This window comes from Magnolia sinica, chromosome 5 (assembly GCF_029962835.1).
Source record: "Magnolia sinica isolate HGM2019 chromosome 5, MsV1, whole genome shotgun sequence".
Classification (NCBI taxonomy): domain Eukaryota; kingdom Viridiplantae; phylum Streptophyta; class Magnoliopsida; order Magnoliales; family Magnoliaceae; genus Magnolia; species Magnolia sinica.
Window position 1 is genome coordinate 56820670 of NC_080577.1, and position 12489 is coordinate 56833158.

General features: G+C 40.6%; 1 protein-coding gene and 1 non-coding gene across 2 annotated transcripts; both read right to left on the bottom strand.

Moving 5' to 3' along the window:
* Positions 1-270: 270 nt before the first annotated feature.
* Positions 271-2527, bottom strand: LOC131247313 (ATPase 10, plasma membrane-type-like). Its single transcript, XM_058247678.1, has 3 exons — positions 2441-2527; positions 957-1076; positions 271-858 (listed from the first exon to the last, which is right to left on the bottom strand). Exons 2-3 carry the CDS (start codon positions 1047-1049, stop codon positions 715-717), a joined length of 237 nt encoding a protein of 78 aa, XP_058103661.1. The 5' UTR covers positions 1050-1076; positions 2441-2527; the 3' UTR covers positions 271-714.
* A 3900-nt stretch (positions 2528-6427) lies between these two features.
* Positions 6428-6534, bottom strand: LOC131247761 (small nucleolar RNA R71). Its single transcript, XR_009172031.1, has one exon. It is a non-coding gene; the product is annotated as a small nucleolar RNA R71 (small nucleolar RNA).
* Positions 6535-12489: the final 5955 nt, after the last annotated feature.

Here is a 12489-nt window from a genome sequence, read left to right on the forward strand (position 1 = left end):
CATTTCCACAGAGTGCAAGTACTCGCACTTGGTCATTCACTAAGTCATCATTGGCTAGAAACACAAACAAAAGCATCAAAGCAAATTCCAGGTAAAGGTAAACACACGTCCAAGACAAAGCAAGTGAAAACAACAACATAACCATGCAAACACAGTTTGAAACCAAAATAATAGCACATACAGAAATGTCAGACTTGAAAATCAGCACTTACATTGTAAAATGAAGGAAAGATGAGGATCCAATGAAATCCAAAATGCAAGCTTTGTTTTTCGGAGTTATTGTGCATATTGGGGTGCCTAAGAACTTAATATATGACAAACATCTGGCACTGTGCAAGAAAAAATAAATTTAGCTGTTCTTGAGAAGCATAAGTGACAATCAACAGTTGGATCCAGTGGTGATGGATGACTGACAATCAAATCTAGCAAGATCATTGCTCAGATATGAATGATGAAAGTTCAGTAATCAACACTTTCTCCATGCGTATGCAAGCAGGCAAGCATACATAAGCAAAGACTAGTTCCAGGACGATTACCACACGTATACAGAATTGTTGTAGGAAAGTAGCTTGTGCTTAACAAACCACAGGTAAGGTTTCCAAGTAAAACTGATATGGGAATCCTCTGTGCATGTGTTGCCCTTGTATAAAGCTTTCCAGTGAATGTAGTTTCCATCCATAATCTTACAGGCATTTTGTGGAGCATTTTCTGTTGTTATTCAAAGTCTATAAATACCTGTTCAGGAGCTCCTTTGCTAGCTCGATACCAATTACTGTCAGAATCAATGTATGTAATTGCAGTCTGCTTGTCGACGGGATTGAAGGGCAGAAAATGTACTTTTGTGAGATTTGGCCGGGCCTGTAGGAAAAACAGTTGCTTATAGTTTTTCTCTAAGTTATAAAGACCAAAGCAAAAATCATGATAAAATGGCCTCATTTAAAAAATGGTCTAGTTACCTCCTTTGGATCAGTAAGCATATTAACGATGGCTGTATCAATGGCATCTTGGTTCTCCAGTCTCAAGGCTCTGGCTGCAAGCAAGACGACCATGTCTCGGTCTGTTTCTTTGTTGAAAACCTACCACAAAAGAATCTTACAATTAGTCTTAAAAAGATGGTTGGGAAGTGTAAGAACTTATTCGGGTGAGGTCCCATCTTAGAAGATAGCAAAGAAATAAGAAACTAAGATTCATCTAAAGCAACTAGGAAGAATCGGTTTTAGAGAAGTCCTTTTCTAGAACGAAAAGTAAGAGGATAGAACTTGTACATACAGTTCTGTATTCAAAATTCACTTATTCAATTTCAGGTATTTCTCCATCAGTACTAAGAAACAATGGAGCAGCTAATTCCATCAATAGGACATGTGACTGCAACTCCTATAAGCATCCTAGACTCAAAAGCTGCCAGCCCAAATGTTGATTATTTCTAGATGTTGAATCATTTGGAGTTGCTGAAAAGATGATAATGGAAGTCCTAAATGGAAATGTATTGGGAAGATTTATATTCTAAAATTCCCATTTTAGATCCATGGGTCATCAAACCAGATTTGATATTCACTAGTGTTTGTCAAGTTTAATAGCACTCTGAAACATTGTTTCAAAACTTGGTGGCTCAACTCAAAACTCGACCAAGCCAACTCAACTCTACTAGATTTTGAGCTGAGTTTCTTGGAAACTCGCTGACTAGCTTGAGTCGGACTTGATGAGTCGGCTCATAAACTCAGTTGACTTGGCATGACTCTACCAAGTCACTCACCCAGGGTCAACTGATTTCTTGGTAAGATGGAAAAAAAAATAAAAAAAATAAAAATGTGAACTCAAATCACCTACCAGCTACAGAGGACACAAACCTATCACCACCACACCAAGCACTTCAATTTGTATTTAATAATGGTGTTTTTATTTATTTGATGTATCCACCAGGTTAATATTAACCACCAAACAAAATAATTTGCATATTTTTTAATAATTATTATTTGAGTCGAGTCAAGTGAAGACTCATTCGAGCTTTGAATCGACCCGACCTAGTTGGACATTGAGTCAGGTTTTCGGGTTTTTGAACTATGCTATGCAACTGAGTTAACACAGGTCAAACAAGCAACAACTCCATTCCCATTTCAGCCACTGATTCTCTTTGAATAACTTAGTTATGTAAGATATAAATGTTTTGTAGCATGGACCATCTAAATGGGCAACACCAGATGAATGGTCCACATTGCCAAAAGGTAGCCCCACCTACGCAGTTAATTGGCTGAGTTGACTTGACTCAATGAGATCTCTTGCAGAGTCACTATGATACCCGGCTGAATATTGAGAAACCTAGCTGAATATTGAGTTTTTGAACCGTGGACGGCATGGACACCAAATGTCCAACAACAAAAGCTGATGTTACTTAAATTAGTTTTAAGCTGTTGGAAAAAAAAAATAATAATCAGAAACTTACAGTGAGAAGTGTGAATGCATAATGGTCTGTTCCACCAACAAGTACAGAAACAAGATGTCTTGCCAGCAAAAGGATAATGAATTGTACCATACAAATACAAAAGAAGAAAAAAGAGGAATTAGAAACTTGGATATAAAATCAAAGAAAAATACAAGCTAGTTTTGCTAGCTTTTCTCAATATAAAACAACTTCTAATATTTGAGTATTCTTAGATCGGATCGATGAAAATGTTGTTGTATAGTTACACCAAATTTTGGTGTATGTGAAGTCCGATCTCTGTTTGGAGCAGTTTATCTTTATTTTTCTTTTGAATCAATGTAAAAGATATTGAAAATGCTACTTACTATTACAGCCAGAGATCTATAGCATGAAGCACTTCTCTCAGATGCAGAGGAGCATTCAGGGTAACGGGTTTCGATAAATTCGTCTTCTGCCGCAACAATTGCCACTGTTGAGGGTCAAATATTGCATATCAGACCCATTTATTGTATGGATTTACAAGCATGACACCGTTTAATAGCCTAATTTAATTGTATTTGTGATGTAGGGCGTCTTCATGAGCTTGGACTGGGAAAGGACACTAAAAAGCATGGATTTACCGATCTGATGACACTAAAGCATGGGACGGACTCCTGGGGATTGGGATCGACGATTTTACACAGCCGAGATCCGAAAAAAATCGAGAAACTGAAGCTCAAGTGGCCCAAAAGTCGGCCAGAATGCAAGATCATAGGTTTCTCACCATCCGTTTGTCCCGAAATGTCATACACGGCCTGAAGAACATAAATTAACCGTACATGCAGAATTTCGGCCGTTGTATCCTGGTGGAAGTGGCCTAATGGATAGATCGTCCCTCGGAATCATGATTCTGGGCCCACCTGTTGTCTGGATCTGCTTCATCTCCGGTCTCCACGGTCTGAATGATGTGACAGAATGGATGGACGGAGCGGATTTCATTTATACATCATGATGGACCCCACAAGGAGCATGCGAGTGCATAGACGGTGCACTCCTGCGGTGCACCGAATTCTCTTCTTCTCCCGCAGCAACAGCGGACGGACACTGTCCGTCCGTTTTCTAGCAGTGGGCCCCAATCAGCACTTACTACGGAGATCTGGACCGTCCATTGTGACGAGAGGTTGGGGTAGACCCTCGCCTAGGTGGCGGAATCTCAGAAGATAATGGAGAGTGGATTTCAACTGTTAAAACGGATGATTAACGGTGGAGCGAAAGAATCAGTGGGCCACACGGAATTCAACATGAAACCAGTCAAATCTTACTGGTTTTTCGACGCGAATCGAATGGTCGGAGTGGATCTTACACACGGCACCAACCAGAGGCTCGCCGCCTTCACAGCGCCCGACTCTTAGTGGGCCATCATCACGGACCAAATCATCAATCCGGTCCGTCCATCATGTAGAGGGACTCAATATTGTCAGAACCATGCTGACCGTTTTCAGCCATTCACGCATACGTGGCCGCTACAACGATCACAAAAGGACCGTTCGAATATCATTACAACAGGAATTCTTCCATGGGCAGCATCAACAGAGGATCAAAACAGACCATGATCGGTCGAAATTCTGAGGAGAAGCTGTTGGACGGCATGGATCTCTCAAATGATAGATAAAGTGGGCCCCACCAAACATTCTGACGCAGAAAGTCTCTCTGCTGCGTGATTCAGAGCCCGGTCCTATCACAAACAGCTCCAGCTTTCGCAGTAGAGTCCTGCCAGGACTCCACAGCAGGAGATGAGAAGAAAGATAAAAGGAGGGAGGAGGGTTCGTGCTGAGGGGAGTTTGGATAGAGGGTGCAGCCGAGAAGACGTGAGAAAAGGAAGGGGAGCTCGGTTTTGAAGGAATGCAGCTGCTGTGCACGGCTGGGTCTTGAGGTTGCAATGTGGGTTGCTGCTGGGAGAGGAAAAGAAGAAGGAAGGAAAAGAAGAAAGGGAGGAGAAGAAACGTGAAGGTCGACAGTTTGGCTGGACTGGAGGCTGGCATGTTCAATCTGGATTTCCTTATTTCCTTCCGGGCTTTTTCTTTTTGAGTTTTTATCTTCTGATGGATCATATGGAGATCAATCCATCCATGTCAGGCTAAAACTTCTTAGCTAGGGCTAAGAGGTGAAGCTTGTAGCGTGATGGGATAAGTCTTCGCTTGCGCCTTTGTTTAGACTGAATTGATTTTTGATTTAATTTTATTCGGGGAATGTTCTTTGTGTCTTTAATGGTCTGTTATGACTAAAATTACAATGGATCTGCAATGGCCTTGAGTATTCCTTTCCCCTTTTTATGTTTATGAAGTCAGGAAGCCCTGTTGTTCATCATTGCTCCATGGGCATGGTCGGATGACAGTACCCTTCCTGATCCTCATACATGGTTGATTGGTTGGTAATTAGTTTAATTCTGTTGTTTGCTTTGTCTCCTGGGCATGGTTAGATGATGGAATCCATTCTAATTCATATACCTTTCATCTCTTGAAAATCAGATCAGGTAGGTTCAGTTTGATTTTCATAAATATTAATGCAGGCATAATTTCTCCCTGATCTCTACAAGTGGATCCTCTGAATCCCTAGTTTCCTTTCTCTGAATTCCTTAAAGTCTTAGAAAATTCTTCCACAATTATTTCTTAAAGTTTATTTGGTTTAGATCACATCTTAGTCTAGTTCTAGTTCTACTTGGTTTCAGATAACGTACAGGTATCAGTCCCGGTCTTACCGAGTTTATTACTACATCACAACCCTGCACTTGGGGAGTGAACAAGTTTTTGGCGCCGTTGCCGGGGACTGTTGGTTACGTTTTTCTGAAATTAATTAATTTTAGAATTAGTTTGAGATTAGGATTTTACTAACTGTAGCTTTAGATTTTTAATTGATATTTTTTTAGAACTAACTTGTTTCCATATTTTGTAGGATCCTGACATAAGTCCATAAATTGGTAATTCCTCAATAATCTCTTTACTTTTTCTACTTCTTAGAATTAGGGTTTGAATTTTATAAATTTTTACTTTTATTTTTAGTAACTTTCTAATTTTAGAATCTAATTTGTTTCCTAATCTATTTTTAGAATTTTTGTTTAGAAACTAACCTTCCTATTTTATAGGCCTTTAAGATAGAAATTTCTAATTTGGTAAGCTCTTTCCCTACTCCTTATCTTTCAGTTCTCTTTTAATAATCTACTTTCTAGTTTAGATCTTTCCTAATTTATTTTAGAAGTCTCCACTTTCTCTTAAAAATTCCTTCTTTTAAAAATTGATTTACTGCTATTTTTCTTTTTAGAATCTAACTTATTTTTGTGTTATTTTGCAGGTCCTTAACTTAGGGGCATCAATTTGGTAATTTCTTTCCAACTCCCTCTCTCTTTTTCTTTTTAGATTTCCTCTTCCTTTCTTAGGATTAGACTTTGAATTTGATTGAGGGCTGCGAGTGTTTCATGCCCAAGTGGGCCCGTGACAACACTCGACGTCTCTTGACTGAAGGAGGATTAGTTGAGGGGTTGACTATCCATCGCAGGATTAGACACCGCTCGAAATCCCCTGAGTTAACTGAGGTTATGGCTGAAGACCAACCTCCTCTACTTCCACCCAGGGTGGAGGATACCCAGGATGAAAATGAGGTGCAACAGGCACCCCCGCCTCGTACTTTACGAGATTTTCTACAACCGGCGGGAGTGAGTACGCCCTCATGCATGATTTTTCCTGAAAACACAGGACAAATGGACATCAAGCCAGGAGTTATCCAACTCCTTCCCAAATTCCATGGACTTGAATCTGAAAGTCCATATTTACATTTGAAAGAGTTCGATGAGATAATAGCTACATTATGTTTTCCTAATGTATCTGAGGATACAATTAGGCTGAAACTCTTTCCTTTTTCCTTAAAAGAGAAAGCTAAGACGTGGTTACATTCACTGCGTCCTAGATCCATTGGCACATGGAACGACATGCAGAGGGAATTCATAAATAAATTCTTCCCAAATAATAAAACGATTACCTCAGAAAAACGATCATGAACTTTGCCCAAAAGGAAGATGAAACATTCTTTCAATGTTGGGAAAGGTTCAAAGATTTGGTCAGTTCATGCCCACAACACGGATATGAAACGTGACGCATTACAAATTTATTCAATGATGGAATGACATCTTCCATGCGCCAAATGGTCGAGACAATGTGTAATGGAGAGTTCATTAATAAAGATATCGACGAGGTATGGGACTACCTCGATAGTTTGGCTGAAAAAACACAATCTTGGGACTATTACCCAAAGTCGAACACCACGTCTAGGCCAACTCAATTAAAGGAAAAAGGTGGATTATATCTCTTGAAAGAAGAGGATGATCTCAAGTGTAAAGTGACTACGCTCATAAGGAAAGTTGAGGCCATGGAAGGAAAGAAGGATAAGGTCAATGAAATTGTTTGCGGCATCTGTGATTGCAACATTCACACAACTGAAAACTGTCCTACAATACCTGCCTTTCGAGGAGTGTTGAATGAACAAGCCAATGCCGTAAATAATTATCAAAGACCTTTTACTGGACCTAACTCCAATACATATAACCCTGGCTGGAAAAACATCCAAACTTTAGTTGGAGGAATGGACAGACGGCTACTCCTTCACGTTTCTTCAATCAAAATCCAAATCAAGTGAAACCTCAAGAGGAACCGGTTCAAAATCCCATACAAGAGCTGCCTCAAGCGGGGAATTACAGATTTTATGCCAAAGATAGATTCTCGTATGACGGTTATAGAAAAGGGGATGCTTCCTGCACAACCTCTCCCCAATCCTAAACCGCAGATACGAGAATAATGATCCCAGCTCTTCAAATCAGATGGGGCATGCTAAATCCATCACCACTCTTAGGAGTGGGAAGATCATTGATAAAACTCTTGCGGTTAGGCCCGAAAAGCCTCAAGCAGAAAGGACAACAATGATGGATCCACTGATGCCCCACAAAAAGTAGAACCGGAACTTGAGGGCTTGCTCCATTCCCCCAACGGTTGGTTTCACCAAAACCTCTCTCTAACTCTCGGGATATCCAGAGGTGTTGAAACAGTGAAAGTCAACATTCCTCTACTTGATGTCGTTAAAACAGATACCTTCATATGCCAAATTTAAAAGACTTATGCCCCAAACGGCGGAAAATTATTAAAAGAAAATCTTCTTGGTGAGAAAGTGAGTGCCATCCTGAAGCAAGGCGTGCCGCAGAATATAAGGATCCGGTAGCCCAACCATATCATGTGTAATCGGGAACCATCGAATTGATCACGCACTTCTTGACTTAGGGAAAAGTGTTAACTTGATTCTACAAACAACTATATTTGGGTGAATTAAAACCCACCCTAACCACACTACAACTTCGATCGCTCTGTTCGTGTACCAAGAGGGATAATTGAGGATGTGTTAGTCCGGTCGATAGATTTTACTACCCGGTAGACTTATCATCCCGGACACCGAACCCATCAATAACATGAGCACTCGATTCCCGTCATTCTTGGTCGCCCATTCCTCGCCACGTCAAATGCAATTATCAATTGCGGGAATGGTATCATGACTATGTCTTTTGGAAATTTGACATTGGAGTCAAACATTTTTTTCAATAACGGGAGCCAGAGGATGATGGCGATTTCCATGACATTAACATGATTGACTCTTTCGTGGAAGATCGACACCTCTAACCTTATCCTCAGGCCATCACGTGCCCAGCCCACTCCCATGATTTTGATGATGACATGATTAGGAGACATGTGCCTTGCTTGATATTTGGTACTCGAAGTTAACCGATGGAGGCCACAATTTGAAGAATTACCACAAACGATGTAGTGCCTCTACCGTTTAACCTCAAGCCGAAGCTTGACCTAAAACCTTTGCCCTCGATTTGAAATATGCATATTTAGGTCGAGATGAGACATACCGGTGGTGATCTCTGCCCACGGAGAAAGAACGGGAGAGTATGCTCATATCTACTCTCATTGAGCATAAAGGAGCCCAGGATGGACGATAGCGGACCTCAAAGGAATCGATCCCTCGATTTGTACTCATCACATATACTTTGAGGATAATGCAAAAACCGCTTGGCAACCACAACGTAGACTAAATCCCAACATGAGGTTAAAGCCGAGGTTCTTAAACTATTGGACGTGGGTATTATATACCCTATATTCGATAGTCAATGGGTGAGTCCAACTCAAGTGGTCCCTAAGAAGTCCGGAATCACCATCGTAGCCAATGCTAATAATGAACTCGTGCCAACTAGAGTCACTACTAGTTGGAGAATGTGCATTGACTACAGGAAATTGAATACCGTCACGAGGAAAGACCACTTTCCTTTACCATTCATTGATCAGAGATCCTGGAAAGGTTAGCTGGTCATTCCTATTCTAGTTTCCTTGACGGGTATTCGGGCTACAACCAGATAGAGATAGCCCCTGAAGACCAGGAAAAGACCACATTTACATGTCCCTACGACACCTTTGCCTATCGAAGGATGCCATTCGGACTATGTAATGCCCCGGCCACCTTTCAGCGATGTTGCTTAGTATCTTTTCTGATATGGTAGGGCAATATCTAGAGGTCTTCATGGACGATTTCTCTGTTTACGGTCCATCTTTCAACAAGTGCTTGGAAAGTCTTAAATGTGTGTTGAAAAGATGTGAAGAAAAGAACTTGGTACTTAATTGGGAGAAGTGCCATTTCATGGTTCAAAAGGGAATTGTCCTTGGGCATATCATCTCGTCCCAAGGAATCGAGGTAGATAAGGCAAAAATCGATCTTATCTCTAACCTACCTCCACCCAAGAACATCGGAGACGTGCGATCCTTCTTAGGACACGCGGGATTTTACAAGCGATTCATAAAGGACTTTAGTCTTCTTTCTCGTCCTTTATGTAATCTTCTTCAAAAGGATGTTCTGTACGAGTAATGCCGGGAAGCTTTCACCAAGCTTAAAGGCACGTTAACCACTGCACCTATCATGCGCCCACCGAGTGGAGCCTTCCTTTTGAGCTTATGTGCGGCGCTTGATTATGCTCTTGGGGCGGTCTTAGGCCAGAGGAAAGATAAGAAGCCCTACGTCATTCATTACGCGAGTAGAACTCTAAATCCCGCCGGTGAACTACTCGACTACGGAAAAGGAACTCTTAGGTGTAGTGTTCGCCTTGGACAAATTTAGGTCCTACTTGATCGGATCCAAGATCATTATATATACGGATCATGCGGCACTGAAGTATCTTCCTTTCTAAGAATGATTCTAAGCCCGCTTGATAAGATGGATCCTCTACTCCCAGAATTTGATTTGGAAATTAAAGATAAAAGGGAGTAGAGAACGTAGTGGTGATCACCTTTCTCGCCTTAATACCTCGATTCCCTTGAGGCGACCCATATCAATGACATGTTCCCGATGAACAATTGTTGAGTCTCCCATTCACCTTGGTTCTGATATTGCTAATTATCTTGCTACGGGTGCTATACCAGTGGACTGCGAAGATAAGAAGAAATTTTTCACCGAGGTGCGCAACTTTTCGGATGATCCTTACTTATTTAAATATTGCCCGGACCAAATTCTAAGGAGATGTGTACCAGCCAATGAACACCAAAGTATCATCTCCTTCTGTCACTCAGAGGCCTGTGGTGGTCACTTTTCTGCTAAAAAGACCACGGCCAAGATTCTGCAGTGTGGCTTTTACTGGCCCACTATGTTTAAGGACACTCATGAATTTTGCAAAGCTTGTGAGCGTTGTCAGAAATTGGGAGCATTGTCCCGTCGAAATATGATGCCTTTGAATCCCATTCTTATCATTGAAGCATTTGATTGCTGGGGCATCGATTTCATGGGACCATTCCCCCAATCGTTTGGAAATCTGTATATTTTGCTCGGGTGGATTATGTCACTAAATGGGTCGAAGCGATTCTGTGTCGAAAGAATGACCATCGCACGGTCATTAAATTCCTAAAAGAAAACATCCTTTCTCTATTCGGAACGCCTCGAGCCATCATTAGTGATGGGGGCTCACACTTTTGTAATAAACCATTTGAGAGCTTAATGAAGAAATACGGTATCTCTCATAAGGTGAGCACCCCATACCATCCACGGACAAGTGGACAAGCTGAGATTTCTAATAGGGAGATTAAACACATTTTGGAGAAAACGGTTAACCCTGATCGTAAGGATTGGTCAATCCGATTGATCGATGCCTTATGGGCATACCGTACTGCCTTTAAAACCCCTATCGGAATGTCTCCCTTTAGACTTGTCTATGGGAAAGCTTGTCACTTGCCTGTGGAGTTGGAACATAAAGCGTACTGGGCGATCAAAATCTTAATTTCAATCTGACAACGGCCTCGCTACGCAAACTTCAATTGAATGAACTTGAAGAAATCCGGAATGAGGCGTACGAAATTCGAGAATTTACAAGGACAAGATGAAAGGCGTTTCATGATCAACATATTCTACGAAAATCATTCACGCCCGGAAAGTCCTTTTGTATAATTCTCGATTACATCTCTTTGGGTAAGCTTCGATCTCGTTGGACCGGCCCTTACATTGTTTTTACTGTTTTTCTCATGGGGCGGTTGAGATAAGAGATCCCGACAATGGCAAGGAGTTTAAAGTAAATGGACATCGTTTAAAGCCATTTGTCGAGAAATTTGATTCGGAGGACATGTCCATGCCTCGGGATCCTGTTTACCGGGATTGATCTCCTAGTCGATGGAGGTATAGGTAGGTTTATCGCTTTCATAGGATTATGGTAGTTGCTTTGGTCTGGCTGAAGACGTAAACTTAGCGCTCCTGGGAGGCAACCCAGTTCTTCATTTCATGTCATTTTTTTCATTAGTCAGTTCAATGTTTGTGGGTAACATTACTGCAAACCCTCACGAGACTACAACTCGTCCACTAGGGGTAACCTAGGGGTTTAAAGGCTTGTTGCATGCGCTAAATGCAATCGAGAGCACCTGCGAAAGTGGTATAGGTAGGATTTTATTTTGTTAGTTTTGCATCATTTTTTCTCTCGTGCTGACCGGATTCCATGCTGCGATCTCTTGGAAAGTCTCTCACGATTCATCATCCAGGTACTATCTTCCCTTCACTCTTTCTTTACTTTTGTTGTCCTATGCGCATTCCATACTCATATCCTTTACATTGAGGACAATGTAGCTTTTAAGTTGGGGGTGGGAGATCAGGTTACCTAATCAGTATTTTCTTGAGCAAAAATTGTGAAAATTTTTTAAATTTTCTCTGGACTTTCTGATGAATTCAAAGTGATTTGACGACCATCTTTGATTTAGAATTACAAGATATGGAATGTTGGTGATTTACTGCTCTTGGATTCAGTTGCTTGTTAGATTTTACAGTTAAGTTTAATTATTAATCCATGATTAGAAGTTGTAAACATTGATTGAGTCATAATTTCACATGTCACATCTCGCTTACACATTAAGATTTCAGTTTGAAACTGAAGGGTTAATTTGGTGATCAGTAAGCATAGAAGGAACCAACTTGAACAATTGTCCGTCAAGATCAATTAAAAGGAAGAGATACCGTTGAAAAAGGTTAGGCAAAAAATCTTCACTATAGGTTTGCTCCCTATAAGTGTGGACTTCATTCCCCTTCTTGATTTTCTCAAAAAAAAAAAAAAAAAAAAAAAATAAAGGAATGAAAAGATGATCTTTGAGGCAAGCTTTGGTTATTATGAATTCTCTTATTAATCACCAACGATATCCTGAAATAAAGAATTGAATATTAATGTTGAAAGTTGGGATTACACTTTACATCTGTGGAACTCAATGTTTAGGATTATTTCTAATTAAGGGACTAATACTTTGAATGAAGTTTGCCGTGTGTTTGAGTTTAGGAGAAAGTAAAGCCCAATATTCATGAATTGTTGAATTCTGAATATCTAGATTGTTTTCCAAAATCACTCAAGTTCATAGAAATTCTCCTGTAATTCTCAATTTATTTTTCGCATACTTTGCTCGGGACTAGCAAAATGCTGGTTGGGGGTTGTGTTGAGGGTCAAATATTGCATATCAGACCCATTTATTGTATGGATTTACAAG

Coding starts and splice junctions, on each gene's coding strand:
- LOC131247313 (XM_058247678.1), bottom strand. CDS start 1,049: ATGGTCGTCTTGCTTGCAGCCAGAGCCTTGAGACTGGAGAACCAAGAT. Junction 859..956: donor TGCTTACTGATCCAAAGGAG/GTAACTAGACCA, acceptor TTTTTCCTACAG/GCCCGGCCAAATCTCACAAA.